Source organism: Bos taurus, chromosome 14 (assembly GCF_002263795.3).
Source record: "Bos taurus isolate L1 Dominette 01449 registration number 42190680 breed Hereford chromosome 14, ARS-UCD2.0, whole genome shotgun sequence".
Lineage (NCBI taxonomy): Eukaryota > Metazoa > Chordata > Mammalia > Artiodactyla > Bovidae > Bos > Bos taurus.
The window spans coordinates 77,836,541-77,862,592 of NC_037341.1; the positions used below are offsets into that span (position 1 = coordinate 77,836,541).

General features: G+C 39.4%; 1 protein-coding gene and 1 long non-coding RNA gene across 13 annotated transcripts in view; one reads left to right on the forward strand and one right to left on the reverse strand.

The window, feature by feature from the left end:
• The window catches only part of LOC132342231 (uncharacterized), a 50,391-nt gene extending 34,990 nt beyond the window's left edge, over positions 1 to 15,401 (forward strand). Inside the window, exons 3-4 of the long non-coding RNA XR_009490556.1 lie at positions 14,036 to 14,114; positions 15,025 to 15,401. This is a non-coding gene — a long non-coding RNA (uncharacterized lncRNA). The remainder of the gene's footprint in view (positions 1 to 14,035; positions 14,115 to 15,024) is intronic.
• RALYL (RALY RNA binding protein like) overlaps positions 1 to 26,052 on the reverse strand; it is an 829,513-nt gene that overhangs the window by 169,048 nt on the left and 634,413 nt on the right. For all 12 annotated transcript variants that reach the window (XM_010812207.4, XM_010812208.2, NM_001077932.1 and 9 more), the window contains 1 exon segment: positions 5,949 to 6,024. In XM_010812207.4, the coding sequence (XP_010810509.1) occupies positions 5,949 to 6,024 (76 nt within the window).

Genomic DNA, 26,052 nt, shown 5'->3' on the forward strand with positions numbered 1-26,052 from the left:
TCTCTTCAGAATATTTGATTCTTTATAGGTTATATTCTCTTTTAAAACTGTAAGAATTTTTACTACCACAAATCATAAAATAAACCACTTTGGCATTCCTGCCTTGAGAATCCCAGGAACAGTATGAAAGGCAAAGAAATATGACATTGAAAGAGGAACACCCCAGATCCATAGGTGCCCAGTATGCTACTGGAGAAGAGTGTAGAAATAGCTCCAAAAGGAATGAAGAGGCTGAGTCAAACCAGAAAAGACATCCAGTTGTGGATGTATCTGGTGGTGAAAGTAGAATCTGATGCTGTAAAGAACAATACTGCATAGACATCTGGAATGTTAGGTCCATGAATCAAGGTAAATTGGAAGTGATCAAACGGGAGATGGCAAGAGTAAACACTGACATCTTAGGAATCAATGAACTAAAAAGGACAAGAAAGGGCAAATTTAATTCAGATGACCATTGTATCTACTATTGTGGGCAAAAATCCCTTAGAAGAAATGGAGTAGCCCTCAGTGTCGGCAAAAGAGTCTGAAATGCAGTACTTGGGTGTGGTCTCAAAAACGACAGAATGAATTCTGTTTGTTTCCAAAGAAAACCATTCAATATGACAGCAATCCAAGTCTGTGCCCCAACCACTAATGCCAAATAAGCTGAAGTTGAATGGTTCTATGAAGACCTACAATACCTTCTAGAACTAACACCAAAAAAAAAAAAAAAAGATGTCCTTTTTGTCATAGGGAACTATAATGCAAAAGTAGGAAGTTAAGAGATACCTGGAGTAACAGGCCAGTTTGGCCTTGGAGTACAGAATGAAGCAGGGCAAAGGCTACCAGAGTTTTGCCAAGAGAATGCACTGGTCATAGCAAACACCCACTTCCAACAACACAACACGCGACTCTAGACATGGACATCACCAGATGGTCAACACCGAAATCAGATTGATTATTTTCTTTGAAGCTGAAGATGGAGAAGCTCTATACAGTCAGCAAAAACAAGACTGGGAGCTGACTGCAGGTAAGAGCATGAACTCCTTATTGCAAAATTCTGACTTAAATTGAAGTAGGGAAAACCACTAGACCATTCAGTTTGGACCTAAATCAAATCCTTAATGATTATACAGTGCAAGTGACAAATAGATTCAAGAGATTAGATCTGATAGAGTGCCTGAATGATTCATGGATGTTCATAACATTATACAGGAAGCAGTGATCCAAACCATCTCCAAGAAAAAGGCAAAATGGTTGTATGAGGAGGCCTTACAAATAGCTGAGAAAAGAAGAGACGTGAAAGGTGAAGGAGAAAAGGAGAGAGATACCCATCTGAATGCAGAGTTGCAAAGAATAGCAAGGAGAGATGAGAAAGCCTTCCTCAGTGAATAATGCAAAGAAATGGAGGAAAAAAATTGAATGGGAAAGACTAGAGATCTCTTCAAGAAAATGAGAGATATCAAGGGAACATTTGATGCAACTGCTGCTGCTACTGCTAAGTTGCTTCAGTCGTGTCCGACTCTGTGTGACCCTATAGACGGCAGCCCACCAGGCTCCCCCGTCCCTGGGATTCTCCAGGCAAGAACACTGGAGTGGGTTGCCATTTCCTTCTCCAATGCATGAAAGTGAAAAGTGAAAGTGAAGTCGCTCAGTCAGGTGCCGGGAGCCGGTGAGGCATTCCACTCGTGACAAAGGTCACGAGGAAGGAGGCTCGGCATATGCAAAGGCGGGATCGAGCCTCAGGAGTCCCCCCGGATATTCTAGAGCATCTACCCCCAAAAAACCAGAGTCTGCCTACTTTATTGCTTTGTGCTCTCACCTCTGACTTTACTGGGGGCTGTCCCCCACCACCATCTCGCTCTCTCTGTCAAAGAGTTAACTTACAGCTCCAATTAATAAAGTTCCTGGGCAATTAGTGTTTAAATCCAAACCCCTCAGATAGCTCTCTAACTCGCCTGACAAGTTTACCCGGACTCCTACAGCTATGCATACAATTGTTTACAGTCTCCCAGCCTCGAGAGGCACGGGAAGCTTAAGATATTCAAATAGCTTAGAGCCTCTCAGAGAGTTAGAAACAGTCAGAATAAAACTAGTATAAGATTTCATTGATGAGCCAATGTTTGTTGCCAAGTTTTCACATCCCCTGAATTGTATCCTTGAATGTGTATTAATTAATAGTTGGTATGTAGAAAAAATAAGTAGTGGCCTTGGTGTTAGTAACTTTAGACCCTTAAGGTAATAAATTCTTTCCTTTGTTGTAAACCCATTACACATCCGCCCTATAGGAATGCAATTTTATCTTCGAAAGATGGCGCCAAACCTTAAAATAATTACTCTTAGAGAAAATAAGTCTTTGTTGATAAGTCTTTGTCAAGAGTCATAAAATGTTAATAGGCCTTCTGGCCAGAAGATGATGTAAATCACCTAAACCATTTGTATACGATAAATTTGCAGGAAAGAAACCCTGGTTTTTGATAAGGATCAAAAACTGCTGACTTTGCATCCCCTATTATCCTCTATGTGTAACTTAGGGTATAAAAGCCCCTGTTGAAAATAAAGCTACGGGCCTTGCTCACCAGAGCTTGGTCTCCCCGTGTCATTCTTTCTTTTCACATTCTGGCTAAAGTCTCCATCTGGAGTGCGGAGGTCCTCTGCGACCATTTATTTGCCTGGACTTCTAAGACCCACTCGAGAAGGTGTCTAAGGTGGGGCACCTTCGGCTATTCGAGAGGGCGCCTGCGGCCTCCGTGGTCAGAGCTAACCTGGTGTCACGGGTTATATTGATTTTCCGCATAAACCAAGCTACTCAGCCTCTTTTCTTCACTGAATTTTCCCACTGAGCTATCCTCATTCTATTACTCTTTATATCTCAAATTAACATTTGAATAGGTCGCCAACGCTGTCTCCCCTTCGAATACCCTGGATCAGCCGGGGCTGGACCTCGGCAGTCGTGTCCGACCCTTAGCGACCCCATGGACTGCAGCCTACCAGGCTCCTCTGTCCATGGGATTTTCTAGGCAAGAGTACTGGAGTGGAGTGCCATTGCCTTCTCCCATTTGATGCAAAGATGGGCTCAATAAAGGACAGAAATGGTATGGACCTAACAGAGCAGAAGATATTAAGAAGAGGTGGCAAGAATACACAGAGGAACTGTAGAAAAAAGATCTTCACGACCCCGATAATCACGATGATGGTATGATGACTCACCTAGAGCCAGACATCCTGGAATGTGAAGTCAAGTGGGATTACTATGAACAAAGGTAGTGGAGGTGACGGAATTCCAGCTGAGGTATTTCAAATACCAATAGATGATGCTGTTAACATGTTCCATTCATCATGCCATCAAATTGGGAAAACTCAGCAGTGGCCACAGGACTGGAAAAGGTCAGTTTTCATTCCAATCTCTGCCGGGAGCCAGCATGAGGAACTCTGCGCGTGGCAAAGGTCATGAGGAAGGAGGCTCGGCATACGCAAAGGTGGGATCGAGCCTTAGGAGTCCCCCTGGAAATTCTTGAGCGTCTACCCCCAAAACCAGAGTCTGCCTACTTTACTGCTTTGTGCTCTCATCTACACTTCTGACTTTACAGGGGGCTGTCCCCCACCACCTCTCTCTGAAAAAGAGTTAACTTACAGCTCCAGTTGATAAAGTTCCTGGGCGTGACAAGAATGTTTCAACCTACAAACTCCTCTGAAGGTTATTCCGGCCACATGTAATTGTTCACAGCCTCCCAACCGTGAGAGGCATGAGATGTTCTAAACTGTCTAAATACAGATTCCTTTGAGCAGTTAAAAGATTGATTAGAAATTGTATTGGTGAAGGGTTTTTCACTTGTTGGGCCAATGTTTACTGCTAAGGCTCCATATCCCTTACCTACTGTGTCCCTGGCAGTGTATTGATTAATATAATTGGTGTATAGGAATGTAAGTAGTACCTTTAATGTTTGTAACCTTGGACCCTTGAGTTAATTATTTTTCTTGTTGTAGCCCACCACACCTTTGCCCTATAGGAATGCAATTTTATCTAATGCTTTTGGAGGGTGGCTCCTGACTTTAGAATAATCACCTTTAGAGAAAAGTAAGTTTCCTGAAGAAAGGATCTTGAAATGTTAACAGCCCTCTTGGCCAGAAGATGATGTAATTCACCTAAACTTTTGCATATGATAAGTTTGCAGGAAGAAAGCCTGGCTTACTGCTAACTCTACCCCTTCACCCATTATCTTCTATGCACAACTTAAGGTATAAAAACTACTTTGGAAAATAAAGTGCGGGCCTTGTTCAATGAAACTTGGTCTCCCCATGTTGTTATTTCTCTCACCTTCTGGCTGAATTCCCACTTTGAGCGTGGAGGCTCGTCAAGCCTACTAATTTTGCCTGGGTTTCTAAGATCTGACGGGGGAGGCCTTAGTGTCTCCTCTCCTTCGGGAGAATGGGAGGACACCTGCAGCCTACATAGGTAATGTAAATTCCTTGCTTTGGAATTTTATTAGCTTTCCACGTAAACCAAGTTATTCAGCCTCTTTTCTCCACTGAATTTTCTCACTGAGCTATCCTTATTTGATCACTCTTTATATCTTTAATTCTATCGTATCCTGATCACCGAAGCGATCTCCCCTTTGAATTCCCTGGATCCACCGGGGCTGGACCCCAGTAAATCTCAAAGAAGGACAATGCCAAAGAATGTTTAAACTACCACACAACTGCACTTATGTCTCATGCTAGTGAAATAATGCTCAAAATCCTCCAAGCTAGGCTTTAACGGTACGTGAACTGAGAACTTCCAGATGTACAAATTATATTTAGAAAAGGCAGAGGAATCAGAGATCAAATTGCCACCATTTGTTGGATCATAGAAAAAGCAAGAGAATTCCAGGAATACATATACTTCTGCTTCATTGACTCTGCCAAAGCCCCTTTGACTGTGTGGATCACAACAAACTGGCAAATTCTTCAAGAGATGGGTATACCAGCCCACCTGACCTGCCTCCTGAGAAATCTGTATGCAGTTCAAGAAGAAACAGTTAGAAATGGACATGGAACAACAAATTTCCAAACTGGGAAAGGAGTACATTAAGGCTGTATATTGTCACCCTGCTTATTTAACTTATACGCAGAGTACATCATGGGAAATGATGGGCTGGATGAAGCACAAGTTGGAATCAAGATTCTCAGGAGAAATATCAATAACCTTATGGCAGAAAGTGAAGAGGAACTAAGGAGCCTCTTGATGAAGCCAGCTTTTTCATCTCCTCTTTCACTTTTAAAATCCAGCATTCAAAAAGCTAAGATCATGGCATCCAGTCCCATCACTTCATAGCAAATAGATGGGGAAAAAATGGAAACACTGACAGACTTTATTTCTTTGGTCCCCAGAATCACTGCAGAGGGTGACTGCAGCCATGAAATTAAAAGACGCTTACTCCTAGAGAGGAAAGCTATGATAAACTTAGACAGCATATTAAAAAGCAGAGACATCACTTTGCCAACAAAGGTCCATCTAGTCAAAGCTATGGTTTTTCCAGTAGTCATGTACCCATGGTGAGAGCTGGACCATAAAGAAGTCTGAGCACTGAAGAATTCATGCTTTTGAACTGTGGTGTTGGAGAAGACTCTTGAGAGTCCCTTGGACTGCAAGGAGATCCAACCAGTCCACCCTAAAGGAGATTAGTCCTGAATGTTCATTGGAAGGACTGATGCTGAAGCTGAAACTCCAATACTTTGGCCACCTGATGCGAAGAACTGACTTATTTGAAAAGAGCCTGATGCTGGGAAAGATTTAAGGTAGGAGGAGAAGGGGACGACAGAGGATGAGATGAGATGTTTGGATGGCATCACAAGAATTTCAGAAAACTCTGGGAGATAGTGAAGGACAGGCAAGCCTGGCATGCTGCAGTCCATGGGGTCACAATGAGTGGGACATGACTGAGTGACTGAACAACAAAATCATAAAATAGTGCTTGCGTACTCACCTGTAAAGCGCAGAAATGGGCCTCTTATTTCCAGGTTTTGGTCTGTATGGTTTTGGTTCTCCTGCCATATTGATATCTGAAAACATAAAATAGCACTGATTAAGAAAGTATTAAACCATTTGTGAAAATAAATCTTGAAGTTGCATTATCTTTTTTTTTTTTTTTGTCTGTAAAATGTTATATGACATTCATTTATTCCTAAGTGTTTTCTGAGCACCTACTCTAGGCCAGGCTCTGTTTGAGGTATTTCATGTACCAAATGTATTAGATCCATGCCCTTGTGGGACTTGTCTTCTATGGGGAGGGAGGGCATAGATAGTTAACCACAAACATAACAAATAGGAAAACGATGTAACATATCAGAAGGTGCAAAGTACAATGAAAATAGCAAATACTGGACAAGGTAGAGGGATCAGGAATGCTCACTAAAACTGGAAAGGGAAAGAGGGAGAATGATTGTAAAGCAAGTATACTCCCATAAAAATTAATTTAAATAAAAGAAAGAGGCAGAATGAGATGTCCTACTGACTTGCAGTTTTGCCTGGAATGTCTCTGTATAGACGTTTTCATAGAATGAAGGTTTGTTCAGAGAGGAATTGTTACATTTCCTTTGGTAATATCTTCTCCACGGAAGCAGAGAAGAAGTGTTAGAAGGGTGGAATTATAGAGCAGACAAGGTTTACTGAGGGAACAGCAAGACGCATTCGGTAACTGGCATGTTCAATTACAGAGTTCTGGAGTGATCTGAGGAAAAGACAGCACACCGCTTGCTTTCAAGAACTAAAACTATAACAGAGTCTCTAAGATAAGACGAGAAGATGCCTAAATTAAGTACATGACAAGAGAGCATTTGCATCAATTACCAACCTTAATATTTTTAAAAAATGTGTAAAACTGTTATGGTAAAGGGTGGTAAAGGTTTGAGAAGTGATATAAACTGTTATATTTAATAAAGTTAACATTTCCAGAAGATGATAAAAAAAGAAAATCTAAAGGAAGTGAACTTTAAGAAAAGCTTTGCAGAAGTGAGGGGCATTATTTTGACAGAAAAGAAAGGCAAAGTTCTATTTCTCGTAAGTGAAAAGCCAAAGTGTTACTCACTCAGGTTGTGTCTGAGTCTGCAACCCCATGGACTGTAGCCCACCGGGCTCCCCCGTCCTGGGATTCTCCAGGCAAGAATACTGGAGTGGGTTGCCATTCCCTTCTCCAGGGGATCTTCCTGACCCAGGGATTAGACTCAGGTCTCCTGCATTGCATACAGGGGGCTACATACACTGTCTGGGATGGATGGACCACCCATCAGTAAAAGCAACCAAAATGTCTAGATGGAAAATAATGGATCTCTTTTAAAGTAGCTGACACTGGTGTATCGATGATTCACAACGCTGTGTTGGCTTCTGCTGTCTAATGAAATGACAGTTATGCATATACCTCTCTCCACTGCTCGTTTAGGCTGCGTTTCCATATAGGCCATTACAGAGTATTCAGTGAGTTCCCTGTGCTGTACAGTAGGTCCTTGTTGTTATTGATTTTATATATAGTAGTGTGTAGATGTCAATCCCAGTCTCTCAATTTGTCTGCCCTCTTCCCCCTCGGTACCCACAAATTTGCTTTCTACACATCTGTGATGCTATTTCTGTTATGTAAATAGGTTCATTTGTACACATTTTTTAGATTCCACATATAAATGATTTCATATGATATTCATCTTTCTCAGTCTGACTTACTTCACTCAGTATGACAATCTCCAATTCTAATCATGTTGCTTCAAATAGCATAATGTTATCTCTTTTAAAAAACACATTGGGCTAACATCAAAGTAAGGCATTCACAGAAGCCAACATCTGAGTGGGCGTGGCAAGCCAATGGAGATGGAACACTGAGCCCGGCTTGGTCTGGAAGACGTCTGCTGAAACCAGAACTTGAGCTTTCATTCTCACATCCTTCGGAATCTGAGGGGACAGGAGGCAGGGCCCACACTGAAGGACAGGAAATGCGTGCGCATTTAATTCAACAGCCATATGTGGGGAAATCCTTAACTAGGAAGAAAAGGAAGCCTCTTCCACCCGCCAAAGAATATCAATATACAATCCACAGTAAACACCATACTTAATAGTGGGTCAGTGGGCACATTTTCTTTAAGATCAAGGGATTTACAAAGGCTTTTACTACCACCATCTCTATATAACACTGTACTGGATATTGTAGACAGTGAAGTAAGACAGGCAAACAATATCAGAAATGGGAAAGAAGAAATTAAGCTGTCATAATTGCTGATAACATGTGGGTCCACAAAAAAACTCTGAAGTATCCACAGATTACTACAATTAAAAGAGTCTTTACAAGTTTCTTGTATTCAAGGCCAATATACAAAATTCAGCTGCATGCTCCCACACGCCAATACACAAAATTCAGCTGCATGCTCCCACACGCCAATACACAAAATTCAGCTGCATGCTCCCACACGCCAATACATATTTAAACACACGATTTTAAAGGACACCACTTGTGTGACATATAAGTACCAAGGGATAAATACATTATAAAATTTGAAGGATGTTTATGAAGAAAACTATAACTCTGTATTGGGAGATTTTACAGTTATTTTACATAAAAAGAGAATTTGGAAGGCTTGATAAATAAATTTATCAATTCTCCTCAAGTTGATATATTGATTCTACATGTTCACAATAAAATCCCCAAATACTCTTTTCATGTCTATGGGGCATTTGACATGCTGATTCTAAAATTTATATGATAGAGCAAAACATCAAAATATCCATAATATACTTGAAAACAAAAGCTGGCAAATTTGCCTTATCAGGATTTATTTTAAAGCTATAATAATGAAGAGAGCAGTTTTGATACAAAAAGAGAAAACAAACCAATGGAACAGACTAGAGACCCCACAAACTAACTTACAAATAGATGAAATACTTAAATTATGATAGAGCTGGTTCAGCTGACAAGTGAGTAAAAGATAGACTTTTGATGCTGTAACAATCGGTTATTGGTTGTTATTGTTTATTTTTGGTTACTGGTTATTGTAGCAAGGAAATATATGAAATTGGACCTCTAATTAAAATAATTAAAATCTATTAAAATCTGTTAAAAATAGATTACTTATTAGATTAAAAACCTAAATGTAAGAGGCAAAATATAAAACTTTTAGGAGGAAATACAGCAGAATATCTTTATGAAATCAGAGTATAGAAGGATAATCTTAAACCAGACATAAAAAGCGCTAGCCTTAAAACATAGGAATGATAAATTCTACTACGATAAAAATCAAGTGCTTCTGCCCATCCAAGTCACATTAAAAATGAAGAGTCACAAATTAGATAAAGAAATCCTTGATGAAAGATTTGTTTCAGGAATATATAAAGCATTCAAGTAATAGGAAAAAGAGACAAACCACCAAATAGAAAATTGGGAAAATTAGTTAAGACACTTTACAGAAGAGGAAATATGAATGCTGAATAAACACATGAAAATAGTCTCAACCTCAGTAGAAGTGGTAAATGCAAGTGAAACCACAATGACATATAACTGGTACCCACTGGATTTACAATAGTTTACAAAGTCTGACAATATCAAAAGTTGATGAGGCTTTGGAGCAAGTCAAACTTGTATACATTGTGACTATAAGCATAAATTAGTGAAACTATTTTAGAAAATAATTTAGTGGTTTATAATACACATAAAATGCTAAGTCCTGTGACCCAGGAGGCATGCACCTACAGAAACTCTTGGATGTGTGTGTCTTGTAAGAGTGTTTATTGCAGTATAGTAAAAAATTCATAGAAAAACACAAACATTCATTGGCAGATAACTGGATAAAAGAATTTTGTGATATATTTACACATAAGCATACTACAAAGCAGGAAAGAGTAGGGGGTGGAGAGAGAGAAACACAGAGAGAGCTATTGGCTACAACGCTGATGTACTGAAGAATCAGGAGCATAACACTGAGCAAAAGATGATATCCTGGAAGAACAGCGACAGACTGAATCCTTTTATGTTAATAAAAATACAAATTTAAACAGTACACTGCATGGGAATGAAAATACGCGTAATAAAACTAAGAAAAGCAAGCAGAAATAGGCAAATGAGCTCAGGATGAAGGTTGCCTCTAAACGGGTAGATGAGGATACGGGACTTGTGAAGGATATCTAAAGGACTTCAAAGTTAATCATAATGTGCTATTTCTTAAACTGGATAGAGGAAGTAAGTTTATAATATAGCATCACACTGTATAACTTAAATCTGTTATAAATTTTATTTTGAATATAAGTTTTATATAAATATTTAATTGTCTTCATATATTTATATTTAATGTGTATCCAAAATTTTAATTTGTGTAATAATTAATACAAAATTATAAAAGAAAGTGATAACAAAGGTGGTAAGGTGTGTGTCGATAAATATTCAGGTCAGGTCAGTGGGTTTTGGTGAATAAGGATTTCAGGAGAGATGGCGAGTGGGTAAGTAGAAGAAAAGAGCTGTTGGGAGGATGGATTACTGGATGGGAGAAGATTATTAGAGCCTCCAGTTAGAAATTTTCATCTGATTTGAGTGGGAAATAACTTTGGATTCTGAGTAAAAAACAGTCCTGAGAATGAATTAGGAAGACACTGACTCTTATATAATTTGGAATAAGGCCCAACAAAGATCTAGGCTGTCTAAGCCTTCACATATGACAGAGTTGGAACAAAAAAGTGAGTGAAACAAATGAAGATTTGTTATTTTTATAAGCTCCGTAATGATGGTAGAGGTACATATCCAGGAAATATCATTAGACACACTATTGTATTTCTATCTTAGAATTCTTTACTTTTGAACTGAAACAAACAAACAAACAAAAAAACAATTCTCATAAGTAAATAAAAAAAAAAGAGAGAGAGACTTAAGACTATCAAAACAAGTATTGTAACATTCATTTTAAAAATCATCTGTAGCTAGTGGCTCTGAGTTTGATGGTGGATCCATACAGTGGGGGAGCTTCCCTGGTGGCTCAGACAGTAAAGAATCTGCCTGCCAAGGCAGGAGACCCGGCTCGATCCCTGGGTAAGGAATATCCCCTGGAGAAGGGACTGGCTACCCACTCCAGACTCTTGCCAAGAGAATTCCATGGACAAAGTAGCCTGGTGGGCTACAGTCCGTGGGGTTGCAAAGAGTCAGACACGACTGTGTGACTAACACTAACTACATCCGATGGAGTGCTTCCCTGACGGCTCAGTAGCAAAGAATCCGCCTGCCAGTGCAGGAGACGCAGCTTCCATCCCTGTGTTGGGAAGATCCACTGGAGAAGGAGATGGCCACCTACTCTATTATTCTTGCTTGGAAAATCTCAGGGACGGGAGAACCTGGGAGGCTACAGCTCATGGGAGACAGCCTGCCAGGCTCTTCTGTTCGTGGGATTTCCCAGGCAAAAATATTGGAGAGGTTTGCCATTTCCTACTCCAGGGGATCTTCCCAACCTAGGAATTGAACCTGCAACTGCTACTTTGGCAGGCAGACTCTTTACCACTAGTCCACCCGGGAAGCCCCAACATACAAGGGAAGATGTTTTATGAAAGGTTGTCACACAGCAATTTCAGACAGCAGGTGCAAAGAATCTTTTTTTCTTAGAGACACTGGATAAAGTCTGAACACTGAATAGTGTTCAAATGCATCATTTTCCTTTGAATGTTTATAAATGTATGGTTAAATATGGAAATTTATGTATGTTACATGGCTATAGTAAAGATCATCCATGTCCTGGTGTTAGTGGACAGGGATGCGTGTGAGAGGGGCTGGATGTAGACAGGGGAGCAGGAACAGTGGGCGTGAGCTCAGGAAATCAAGGAACATAAAGCATGGCCAGGGTCTGGATGAGTGAGGGTTTCCTTTGTGTTTAGCTTTATTGATACAAGATTTCATTGTGTTTTTGGAACAACCCATCTTATTTGGAAGGCAAAGTTCAGGTTCGTCTATCTCAAAAGCTGCTGGCCTTGAAGAAAGCCTCCAGACAGTGTAAATAGCCTCTCGACCCTGAACTTTGTGGTCAGCTGCAGAGAGACCTCCCAAGACTTCTTTCCCTGATTGTGCGGAGCTGTACAACTCACCCACAGGAGGAACCAGAGAAAGAATGGCCAATGTCCAATTTTCTGCCACTCTCACAAGACATGAACTTTGGAACAAAAGGTTGAGATACAGAAAATAAAGTGGCGTTTCTTAAATTCCCGAGTTTGCAAAGATTCTCAGTAAGTACCAACATTAAAAAATCTTACATTACCCTCAAAAAAGAATGTAGATTTCATCATCGCAACAAATGCTTTTGAAATGGGTCAAAAAAAAATCCTAGTTAAATTCCTACTTGTTATGCAAAAGTACATATTGAGGTACTTATATACCAAGGTGATGGACTGTATTATCGGAGAATTAAAATCATATTCTCGTAGAGGGCGTTGATAAAACTAGACAAGCACTATGCAACAGAAGTCTCCTGAAGAGTTTCTGCTTGGGTTTGAGACAGGCTGAGACCTGGGCCCTTTGTGGCCATGCTGCAGTGTTGGCACCTAGACAAATGTCTCCTCAAGCAACAAATTACAGAAATTATAAGGGGCTAAAAATAACTGCAGAAAGTGAAGAAGAACTAAAGAGTCTCTTGATGAAAGTGAAAGAGGAGAGTGAAAAAGTTGGCTTAAAGCTCAGCATTCAGAAAACTAAGATCATGGCATCAGTCCCACCACTTCACAGCAGATAGATGGGGAAACAGTGGAAACAGTGGCTGACTTTATTTTTCTGGGCTCCAAAATCACTGCAGATGGTGATTGCAGCCATGATTTTAAAAGATGTTTACTCCTTGGAAGGAAACATAGACAGCATATTAGAAAGCAGAGACATTACTTTGCCAACAAAGGTCAGTCTAGTCAAGGCTATGGTTTTTCCAGTGGTCATGTATGGCTGTGAGAGTTGGACTGTGAAGAAAGCTGAGCACCGAAGAATTGATGCTTTTGAACTGTGGTGTTGGAGAAGACTCTTGAGAGTCCCTTGGACTTCAAGGAGATCCAACCAATCCATCCTGAAGGAAATCAGTCCTGAGTGTTCATTGGAAGGACTGATATTGAAGCTGAAACTCCAAATACTTTGGCCACCTGATGCTAAGAGCTGATTCACTAGAAAAGACCCTGATTCTGGGAAAGATTGACGGCAGGAGGAGAAGGGGATGACAGAGGATGAATGGCATCACCAACTTGATGAACATGAGTTTGAGTGAACTCCGGGAGTTGGTGATGGACAGGGAGGCCTGGCGTGCTGCAGTCCATGGGGTCGCAAAGAGTTGGACACGACTGAGCGACTAAACTGAACTGAAAAATAACTGCATGCATGCACAGTTGAGGCAAATTCTGGACAAAAAGATACAAGAAGACCAACAAAGCCCAAAACCAATTTTGAAGAGTAGGGAGCAAAAGCTGGGGGTCAGAAGCAAAAGCAGAGTGCTGCACAGGATCTCTGTACAAACACCACCAAAGGAGTGGACAACCCGCCTAAGCCACCCCTCCAGCCCAGCCTCTGAACACACTCCTACCCTCACCCAGTAGAAGGAAGCAACTTGCATCCCCTGAGCAAGCAGGCAGGGAAGCAACAAGAGAACCTGTTCATTGTTTTTCTCTGCCTCCTGCTGGATGATGGGCCCAATAAAGCTTTGCCAGAATTGCTTGTCTGGTCTCTGATCGATTTGTATTGATTAAAGAGGTCAAGAGCACTGGTCAGTAACAAGTTCACCATATATCACACCTGTGTAGAGACAAGCCCCGCCCCCCCTCCAACCCTGTCCGGGTGTAAAGACAGTGCAGCTAAATGGAGTTAAAGCTTTATCTCTGCCTGGAACTTCCCTGGTGACTCAGATGGTAAAGAAACCACCTGTGATTCAGAAGACCTGGGTTCGAGTCCTGGGCTGGGAAGATCCCCTGGAGAAGGTAATGGCTATCCGTGCCAGTATCCTTGCCTGGAGAACTACATGGGCAGAGGAGCCAGGTGAGCTACAGTCCATGGGGTCACAAAGAGTTGGACACCACTGAGCGACTATCGCTTTCTTTTAGGAGATGACTGGAGATTGCAGACCTCTACATGGAAGGAGAAGAGGCATTTGCACTTTGTCATATGACATTATGAACCTCGGTAAGAACCAATTATGAAGCTGATTGAATAGATCCTATGTCTACTTTGAAGTTTTAATATTTCAAATGAGCATGAAAAAATGTGAAAAAATTCAAATGAACTCTAAAATGATCCTTCTACTATTAAATTTCAGATTCAAACAATTGAAACATATCCCACTGGGTTGCTAACTATGTCTTTTCACAGTAAATTGCTTGAAGTATATTAAGGGTTCCAAAATCTAATCAATTTTCTTCTTTATTTTTAAACTAAATAAATGAAGCTAATACCATGAGAGAAATATGGTATAAAGTCACAAAACTGAAAAAAGTCAATGAGCTGAGCCTATTCTGGTTTGAGGTAAATGAGATGAGGCAAATGGGAGACTGGTACCATTCCAAAGCATCACCCCTGAAAAGGATATCCAACACACGCAAATATATTTATTTGGCCAATTCTTGTTAGGGTACTACTAAAGACGAGAGTAAAAGCTTTCAATAATTTGATGCTTTGGACTCTTGGGAAGATACCTCCAATCCTGCACCCAAACAGACGTGACCCTCCTTTGCACTCCCCGTTTTACTTCATTACATCCTTCTCCCAGAACTGACTGCTGAGTGTTTGTCCCTCTGACTTTGGACTTCTAAAGCGAAGTCGCAGCTCAGCTTCACAGGCTCTTCAGTGTCCTGAACAGAGCTGTTGGTGTCCTATGTGCTCTAGGAGTCCACTGGTTAACCAAACTCATACAAGCCACAGGCTGTGTTCTTGCATCGGTCGTGATGTGTCCAGCCAAACACGCTTTGTCAGAGCACTTCCTAAAGTGGTATTTATCTAAACAGTGTTTTGGAAGGTGTTAATAAGTATGTTGCCAAATAAACAAGTCATGGTAAAATAAATTTGGTAAAAGTGTGATAATATTTCTCTTTCTCAGATATTTGTGATGCATATTAAAGGAAAAAGATTCTGGAAGCAAGAAACATCCCATGGTGTTTAACTCAAATGCATACGAGAGAGAGAGAGAGAGATAAGTTTTTGGACAGCACACTTGTTAACATCCAACAGAACAGAATGCCTCTGAACATTGGTTTATGAGATACCCTGAAATATATGCAAAAATATTTCCCATTTATTTATTTGCTGTGTTTTCAATTTAGAATATCCCTTTTGGAAAGATAATTTAACATTTTGAATTACACTAGTACAATAAACAAATACTCATTACTTATCCCTGCCAACAGTGAACCCTGATGGCATCTGTTACTTCTAAAGAAATTCATGCTTGATATTGAAGTGACCTCTAACTGATAATAAGGCATCCACATTATCAAGGTGTTTTTGTTTGTTTTTTTTGAGATGAGGAAAAATGAAAAGAGATATTTTTCTAAAGAAATTAATTAAAAGTAGCGTCTTTACTCTTGGGATTGTTTTGTGTTTGTTTCTTTCCTCAGGTTTAAATAAAAGTTTAAATAATTCATCCATGGCATATAGACTGCCAGGAAAAGTCATTCAGAGTCTTTTATTGTTCACATTTGGAAGATTTAGGGATTCATTACCGTTCCATTGAATAAAAATTCAGAAGGTAAAGAAAATAGTCTGTTATGTCTGACAAATGAATGCATAAAACCATACCTCACCCTAGTATAAACACTATACCATTAAAAAGTGCCTTTGCAGTTATTATTAGTTTAGAGCCTCAGCCCATCCTGTGAAATAAGCAGAGCAGGGGGTCTTTATTTCTGTGTCATGTATATAGATGTTTGAGATATCGAGAAATTAAATGGCTTTCCTAATAATATCGTTAGCTCATTTTACTGTCTTTATTATTGAACATGGCACAGGTGCCAGGCACTGAACTAGTAAGAGAGGGGGTACCCTGCCCCTGCCCCACGAGAGATGGCTGAGCGTTGGGCACTGCACCAGATTCATGTTCTAGAATTTTCTGTACTATCGCATTGCTCTTAACCAGACTTTGGATGCCATATTTCTTAGCCGCTTAAACCTGGTTTGACTGTGGAAAGACCTGTAAAATAATACATTCTGAATCCCCAGGAGCTGTGGCATCACTGAGGAAAATGTATGATAAAAGAATGCTGCGGGGAGATCTGGCTGGCAGCAATGGGGAAACAAACTTGACTTTCAACTGAGCTGCTTGACGTGTCTTGGCCAGGCAGGCTTACAACCCTACAGTGTGATGGAGCTGCCCCAAAGGGCTTGTGGTTTAGTTGCGAAGTCGTGTCCGACACTTGCACCCCATGGACTGTAACCCACCAGGCTCCTCTGTTCATGGGATTCTCCAGGCATGAACACTGGAGTGGGTAGCCTATCCCTTCTCCAGGGGATCTTCCAGACCCAGGAATCAAGCCTGGGTCTCCTGCATCGCAGGCCGATTCCTTACCAAAGTGCTTTTACTCCGAGAGAAAAATGCACCAGATTTGCAGAGGTAAACGTATGTTCTAAAATATGACCATTTGAAGCACTTTAAGCCTAAATCTGAGAGTGGAACCAATTCCGCACAAAAGTAAATGGCTTTCTAATCTTGTTGTTTTTCCCTTCACAGATTCAAAGCTAGTTTTCATACTTGATGTATATCCTTAATAGCATGTTAAAATATTCTCTGTTATGGGAATGAAACTGTAGTCTAATTTTACCAGGCAGTCACTGAATTGTGACCGTTTTAATGAGCCTTTGGATCTAGTTTCATAAATTGGCTCTGACGCAGCTCTATGGTACGCCGGCCTCTGTCACTAGAATGCTAATGCAAAGATCACTGGTTGGCCAGATTCCCATTTGTTACCAGAAAACACCCTGACGCTCCCAGGCCCCATCTGCAAGGACAAATGAAAATGGAAACTTGAACTTATTACTAATTAACTGGTAAATCTGATCATTGTATGCCTTATTCAGATTCAAACTGCTTTTAACCCCAATAGAAACTAAAGTAAGAAAAAAAAAAAGCAGGCATATATGCTGCTGCTGCTGCTAAGTCGCTTCAGTCGTGTCCGACTCTGTGCCACCCCATAGGCAGCAGCCCACCAGGCTCCCCCATCCCTGGGATTCTCCAGGCAAGAACACTGGAGTGGGTTGCCATTTCCTTCTCCAATGCATGAAAGTGAAAAGTGAAAGTGAAGTCACTTAGTCGTGTCTGATTCTTAGCGACCCCATGGACTGCAGCCTACCAGGCTCCTCCGTCCATGGGATTTTCCAGGTAAGAGTGGGGTGCCATTGCCTCCTTCGAGGCATATATACTTGGATGCTTATTTTTATTTATGTCTATTACTTCCAGTGTTTATATTATGAAGAAAATAGAGATGCTACAAATCATTCATTTTCATTTATCAAATAATTATTGAACGTACAGAACGTGCCAGGAACTGCGCTAAGGATTTGGTAAACAGATATAAATATTGTCTTTGTTCCCAATTTTAATTGACAAAATACTTCTATAGGTGTTGAGGGAAATAATATCAGTAATAATTATTAGTGGAAAACAGTCTCAATTCTTACACATATCAATTTTTACATTGATATGTGTAAATATATTAGCCCAAATATTTTCATAGGTACTGTCTTTTTACCATTCATAGAGTCCTTTTCCTGGCATATTTTTTTTAATAAGTTAAAACTTCTCCAACATGTTTAATGTCCTTTTGACTGTTCCAGCAAATGTAGATGCCATCCAACCACAAGCATTCTCAATTTCTTTTCATTCTGGTATAAAATACAACTATCTAATTATAAATAGAAGCCCCATCAAAAGGCTTTTAGACAAGTTGAGTTATTTCAAAACATTGTCATAGAAAAATCAAAATTAAATCATGTACATCTTTATAACATTCATTGTTTATCTACTCCAGTCCTTTGCTTCTGTAAGAATTTGTCTTCTCATTTGTAAGATTTTCTTTTAATATGGAAATTCTTTAAAAACTCAAAATTTGAATTTTCCAATTCCAATTCCAATTCCATTCAATTCCAATGAGAGGTTTCCAATTACTTTTGAGCAAAATGTAATCAACATTAAAAGGATTTGCGAAGCAGTTCTTCAAAAGCTCAAAATTTCTAAAATTCAACTGATGATAGGTGGCAAAGTGAGACTATATGGTAACATACTCATATTGCCTTTTTAGTTCAAAATAAAATTCATCAGAAAAATTTCGTAGTGTGGTTTTCTGACTATATAAATATAGTTCAGTTTACTTCAGTCACACAGCCATGTCTGACTCTTTGTGACCCCATGGACTGCAGCACGCCAGGCCTCACTGTCCATCACCAACTCCCGGAGTTTACTCAAACTCATGTCCACTGAGTTGGTGATGCCATCTAACCGTCACATCCTCTGTTGTCCCCTTCTCCTCCCGCCCTCAATCTTTCCCAACATCAGGGTCTTAACCACTGAGTCAGTTCTTTGCATGGGTGGCCAAAGGATTGGAGTTTCAGGTTCAGCAACAGTGCTTCCGATGAACATTCAAGACTGATCTCCTTTATGATTGACTGGCTTGATCCCCTTGCAGGCCAAGGGAATCACAAGATTCCCAACACCACAGTTCAAAGGCATTAATTCTTCGGCGCTCAGCCTTCTTCACAGTCCAACTCTCACATCCATACATGACCACTGGAAAAACCATAGCTTTGACTAGACAGACCTTTGTTGGCAAAGTAATGTCTCTGCTTTTGAATATGCTGTCTAGGTTGGTCATAACTTTTCTTCCAAGGAGCAAGCGTCTTTTAATTTCATGGCTGCAATCACCATCTGCAGTGATTTTGGAGCCCCCAAAATAAAGTCTCTCAGTTTTTCCATTGTTTCCCCATCTATTTGCCATTAAGTGATGGGACTGGATGCCATGATCTTAGTTGTCTGAATGTTGAGCTTTAAGCCAGCTCTTTCACTCTCCTCTTTCATTTTCATCAAGAGGCTCTTTCGTTCTTCTTTGCTTTCTGCCATAAGGGTGGTGTCATCTGCATATCTGAGGTTATTGATATTTCTCCCAGCAATCTTGATTCTAGTTTGTGTTTCATCCATTTTGCATGATGTACTCTGCGTATAAGTTAAATAAGCAGTGTGATAGTATACAACTTTGATGTACTTCTTTCCCAATTTTGAACCAGTCTGTTGTTCCATGTCCAGTTCTAACCATTGCTTCTTGACCTGCATACAGATTTCTCAGGAGGCAGGTAAGGTGGTCTGGTATTCCCATCTCTTGAAGAATTTTTCACAGTTTGTTGTGATCCACAGAGTCAAAGGCTTTGGCATAGTCAATAAAGCAGAAATAGATATTTTTCTGGAACTCTCTTGCTTTTTCAATGATCCAACAGGTGTTGGCAATTCGATCTCTGGTTTCTCTGCCTTTTATAAACCTAGCTTGAACATCTGGAGCTTCATGGTTTACGTATTGTTGAAGCCTGGCTTGGAGAATTTTGAGCATTACTAGCAAGTGAGATGAGTGCAATTGTGCAGTAGTTTGAGCATTCTTTAGCATTACCCTTCTTTGGGATTGGAATGAAAACTAATCTTTTCCAGTCTTGTGGCCACTGCTGAGATTTCCAAATTAGCTGGCATAATGAGTGCAGCCCTCTCACAGCATCATCTTCTAGGATTTGAAATAGTTCAACTGGAATTCCGTCACCTCCACTAGCTCTGTTTGTAGTGATGCTTCCTAAGGCCCACTTGACTTTGCATTCCAGAACTGGGCTTCCCTTGTTTCTCAGCTGGTAAAGAATCTGCCTGCAATGCGGAGACCTGGGTTTGATCCTTGAGTTGGGATTTTTCCCTGGAGAAGTGAAAGGCTACCCACCCCAGTGTTCTGGCCTGGAGAATCCCATGGACTGTATAGTCCATGAGGTTGCAAAGAGTTGGACACGACTGAGAGACTTTCACTTAGTAAACATAAAATATTTATAAAATGTGATACAGCTCAGTTTGTATAAATCAGTAGAAATCACATGATTGCATTTGTTTAATGTAATTATGTGTTGTTTATGTAACATAACCAACTCCAAATGTATTTTAATTTGCATGTCTCCTAAATTACTAAGGTCATTATTTTTTACCACCATTCTGTATTCCACTCAAAGTTGTATTCAAAGTATCACTACAAAGGTCACATTATTTTATCTTCAATGCTGAATTTTTAAAGTAAATTTAAACCATCATTCACATATAATGTCAGCAATTTCACAGTCATTTAGTAATCAAGAATAAGGATTTTTGTTTTACATATATGTACCTATTATTATAAATTTTTATTGATTTTCTTTCTTTTTTTAAAGATTTTCTTTCCTTTTCATTCTAAACTTTTGATTTTGTATTGGAATATAGCTGATTAACAATGTTGAGGTAGTTTGAAGTGGACAGCAAAGGGACTTAGGCATATATGTATATGTATGTGTATATACATATATATATATATGTGTGTGTGTGTGTGTGTGTGTCTATTCTCCCCCAAATAGTCATGTATAGATGTGAGAGTTGGACCATAAAAAAGGCTGAGCACCAAAGAATTGATGCTTTCGAACTGTGGTGCTGGAGAAGACTCTTGAGATTCCCTTGGACTGCAAGGAGATCTAACCAGTCAATCCTAAAAGAAATCAACTCTGAATACTCACTGGAAGGGCTGATGTTAAAGCTGACTCATTGGAAAAGACCCTGATGCTGGGAAAGATTGAGGGGAAGAGGAGAAGGGGGCGACAGAGGATGAGATGGCTGGATGGCATCACCAACTCAGTGGACAAGAGTTTGAGCAGACTCAGGGATACAATGAAGGACAGGGAAGCCTGGCATGCTCAGTTCACAGGGTTTCAAAGAGTCAGAGATGACTTAGCAACTGAACAATTCTCCCCCAAACTCTCCTCCCATCCAAGCTGCCACATAACCTTTAGCAGAATTTCCAGTGCTATAGCATAGGTACTCATTGGTCATCCATTCCAAATATAACTATAAGGGTTTTGGTTTTAAAATAAGTATCTAATGCACATAAGTAAATTAACTTATGGCCTTATAAAAGTTATGAATAAAATAATTAACTATTGTTATTTAAGCCTTTAGACTAATTATTATGGCTAGAAATTGCTCATAGGATGAGAATCCAGGATGATATGTGGATCCTCAAAAAAAGAAATTTATTTTTCCCACCAGAACTGGTGAACAGGCTTGGCCCGGTCTCAAGCCCATTCATAGTAACCCCTGCTCCACCAGATCTGGTGGCCGTGCTCACCCAGGCCTGGAACAGCTTTACTGCAGCCCCCATACCACTGATCCTGGAAGGTGTGTGCATGTCACACAAAGAATCCCACTCAACTCCTGGCATTTCTGGGCCCTATGAGGCTGAAACACAGACAGATCTTGGCACCAAAGCACTGCACAGACAGACCACAACACACTCCTAGTCTTCCAGTGACTGCTCCTTCAAGACTGGCAGAGACAGCAGTTTCATCTTATACACAGAAACAAGCAAAGAATCAGGCAACGTGAGGATTCAGAGAAATATATTTTGAATGAAAGAACAAGAAAACACTTTAGAAAAAGACGTTAATAAAATGCAGATAAGCATCTACTTGATAAAGAGGTTAACGTAATGGTCATAAAGATAATGAATTCAGATAAAGAATGAAAAACATGGCAACATTTTCAACAAAGAGATAGAAAATATAAGAAAGGTCTGAAGTTTTGGGACTTAAGAATATGATAGCTAAACTGAAAAATACACTAGGGAGAGTCAACAGCTGACTGGATGAAGCAGCAGAATGAATCATTGGCTTGGAAGACAAACCAATGAAAATCATCCAGACAGAGCAGCAGAAAGAAAAAAAAATTAAAAAGTTAAAATTCTTTAAGGAAACTGAGAAGCATTAAGTGGAAGACATTCTCATTATAGGGTTCTCAAGAAAAGAACAGGAAGAGAAGTGGCAGTGAATGTATTTGAAGAAATAATAACAAAATTTCCCCAACCTGGGGAAAAATGTAGATATTCAGGTGCAGGAAGCCCAAAACATCCCAGATAGAATGAACCCAAAGAAATCCACACAAAGAAGAATTGCAATTAAAATAGGAAGAGTTGAAGAAAGATCAAAAATATAAAACGTGATGGCGGGGGGGGGTAGTAAAAATGTAAACATTTAAAATGTGTTTAAATTTAAGTTGCTATCAGTTTAAAACAGGAGCAATATGTGAGCCTCACAGTAACCACAAACAGAAACTCATAGTAAATACACAAAAGAAAATGAGAAAGGAATCTAAACAGAACAAGGAAGAAAGCCACCAAGCCACAAGAGAGGAGAGACAGGGAAGAAGAAAGAAACAGGAGCAACTAGAAAAACAGACGTCTTTACCATCTGAGCCACAGGGAAGCAAACAGACATCAAATGTAAACAAAATGTCAGGGACTATTTTAAACGTAAATGGACTACATTCTCCAATCAAAAGATAGAGTGGTTAGGTGAAGAAAAAAAGGAAAAAGAAAAAAAAAAAAAAAAAAGACTGACACAAGACTCATCTATATGCTTTTTATAAGAGATTCACTTCAAAAGTAAGGACATACAGAATGAAAGTAAAGGGATGCAGAAGCTATTCCACTCAAATGGAAAGGAAAAGAATGCCGGTGTAGCTATGCTCATATCAGACAAACAGATGCTAAGACAAACACAGCAATAAAGAACAAAGAAGAGCATCATATTACTGATAAAGGAGAAATCCAGTAATAAAATATAACATTTATAAATACATATGCACCCACCACAAGAGCACTCAGATATACAAAACACATATTAATGGACATAAAGGGAGAAATTGACAGCAATGCGATGAAAGCAGGGTCTTTAATACCGCACTTACATCAATGGATAGATCAAGCAGATAGAAAATAAATAAGGAAACACAGACCTTGGATGACACACTAAACCAGATTGACTTAATAGATACAATCAGAACATTCTGAACTGGAAAAGGTGCAAGTATGTGGAGATTAAAATATATGCTATGGAATAATCAATGGGTTATCAAAAATCAAAGAAAAAATAGAGAATACATAGAGACAATGCAAGCATAAAACATCCAAAATCTATGACATGGAGCATAAGTGGTTCTAAGACAAAAATTCATTGCAGTTCAAGTCTGTCTCAATAAAGCAGAGAAATCTGCAACAATATAACTCTCTCCTAAAGAAATTAGAAAAAGGAAAAGAACAAGGCCTAAAGTCAGTAGAAAGAAAGAAATTGTAAAGGCTAAAGTGAATCAGATGACTTCACTAGTGAATTCTATCAAAAACTGAAAGGTTTAAAACCTATACTTTTCAAACTCTTCCAAAGGATTGAAGGCGGAAGGGCCTCATTTTATGAGGCCGGCGTTACTCTAATATCAAACCTGGACAACATCACTACAGAAATGTCTTTAATGAACATAGATGCAAAAATTTTCAACAAAATATTAGCAAACTGAATTCAAAAACACATTAAAAGGGTCATAAATCATAATCAACGGGGATTTATTCCAAAGATACAAAGAGCATTCAACATCCCCAAATTAATGTGATACACCATATTAACCAGACAAAAGATAAAAGAAATATTATCATCCCAACAGATGTAGGAAAACCATATGACAAAATTCAACATTTATGATAAAAGTTCTCAACAAAGTGAGTATAAAGGGAATGAATCTCAAGGTAATGAAGACGATGCATAATAAACCCACAGTTAACATCATAATTGTGAAAAGCCGAAAACTTTTTCTCTAAGATCAGGAACGAGGCAAGGACGCCCCCTTGTTACTTTTATCCAACATTGTAGAGGAAGTCCTAGCCAAGAAAAGTAAATGAGAAGCATCCAAATCGAAAAGAAGCAAAACCATCACCATCTGCAGATAACATTATACTTTATGTAGAGAACCTTAAAGACTGTCAAAAGAGCTGCTACAACCCTAAAGACTCCACCAAAAAGAAAACCCTGTTATAACTAATAAGGACTTCCCTGGTGGCTCAGATGGTAGAGAATCTGCCTGCAATGCAGGAGACCTAGGTTCGATTCCTGGGTTGGGAAGATCCCTTGGAGAAGGGAAAGGCTACCCACTCCAGTACTCTTATCTGGAGAATTCCATGGACAGAGGAGCCTGGCAGGCTACAGTCCATGGGGTTTCAAAGAGTCAGACATGACTTGAATGACTAACACTTTCATTTCACTTTTCAGAACTAATAAATGAATTCAGTAAAGTTGTGGAATACAAAATCAACCTAAAAATCAGTGGCATTTCTATACACTAATAAAAAACTGTCAGAAAGTGAAATCAAGAAAGCAATATCATTTATAATTGCACCAGAAATAATAAAATAGCTGGTAATTCAGTTAAACAGGTAGGTGAAAGACCTATATTTTGAAACCTGTAAGACACTAATGGGGAAAATTAAAGAAAGTGCACATAAAGGAAAGGTATTCTGTGCTAATGGATGGGAAAAATTGATATTGCAAAAATATCCATGTTACCTAAAGTAATCTACAGATTCAATGCCATCCATTTTAAGAGTCCAATGGCATTTTTCACAGAACTAGAATAATTCTAAAACTTGCATAGAACCACAAAAGAGTCTGAGTAGGCAAAACAACATTAAGAAAAAAGAAAAAAAGCTGGAAGTATCATGTTCCCTGATTTTAAAGTACACTACAAAGCTACAGTAATGGTATCATACTAAAAACAAACACACAGATCGATGGATTGGAATTGAGATCCCAGAAATAAACTCACAATATACAGAAAACCAATTTAGGACAAAGGATCAGGAACATGCATGCGCTGGAGAAAGGACAGTCTCTTCAGAAACTGGTATTTGGAAAATCGGGAAGCCGCAAGCAAAAGAAGAAAACCAGACCACTCTCTCAACACTACATAAAAACAATAACTCCAACTGAATGAAAGGCTTGAATGTTGAGATCTGATGAAAACATAGGGGCTTACCCTTGTGACCCCAAGGTTAGCCATGTTTTTGTGGATCTGCTTCCAAAGGCAAGGCTAAGAAAAGCAAAACCAGACAAACGGGTCCACATCAAAAGAACAGTGAAGGAAGCGCCATCAAAATTAAAGGGCAACCTACTAAGTGGGAGAAGATGTCTGCTAACCACATATCTGACAAGAGGTTAATATCCAAAATATATAAAGAAGTCATGCAACTTAATAATAAAAAACAAACAAACAACAGGTTAAAAATGGGCAGAGGATCTGAATAGACATTTTTCAAAAGAAGGCATACAGATTGTCAACAGATACATGAAAATACGTTCATTATTACTAATTATTAGAGAAATGCAAATCAAAACCACAGGTGTGAGATACCACCTCACACATATTAGAATGGCTATCATCAAAAAGATAGGGAATAAGTGGTGGAGAGGATGTGGAGAAAAGGAAACGACAAGACAATGTTGGTGGAAATGTGAATCGATGCAGCCACTGTGAAAAACATGTGAGAATCCTCCAAAGGTTAAGAACACATCCACCATGCAATCCAGCTATTCTACTTCTAGGTATTTATCCAAAGAATAAAAAAGAAAAACTTTAATTTGAAAAGATATATGTTCACAGAAACTTTATTTATAATAGCCAAGCTATGAAGTGTCCATTGATGTATGAATAGATACAGAAGATGTTTGTGTGTATACACACTGGAATACTTCTCAGCCATAAAAAAGAATGAAATCTTGACATTTTTAACAACATGAGTAGACTTGATGGTGTTATATTAAGTGAATTAAATTGAAAAGGTGAAAGGCAAAAATTATATGATTTCACTCCCAGAGCCTGAAAAAAGTGAACAAACAAAGCAATATAAAACACAAACTCCCAGACATAGACACAGATTAGTGGTTACTGGACTGGGAAGGGGACTGGAGGAGGCAGAATGGCTGAAGGGAGTCCGGTGCATGGAGAAGGGTGGTGACTAGGCTTTGGTGACAAACGGTTTATAAGGAACACACACATCTC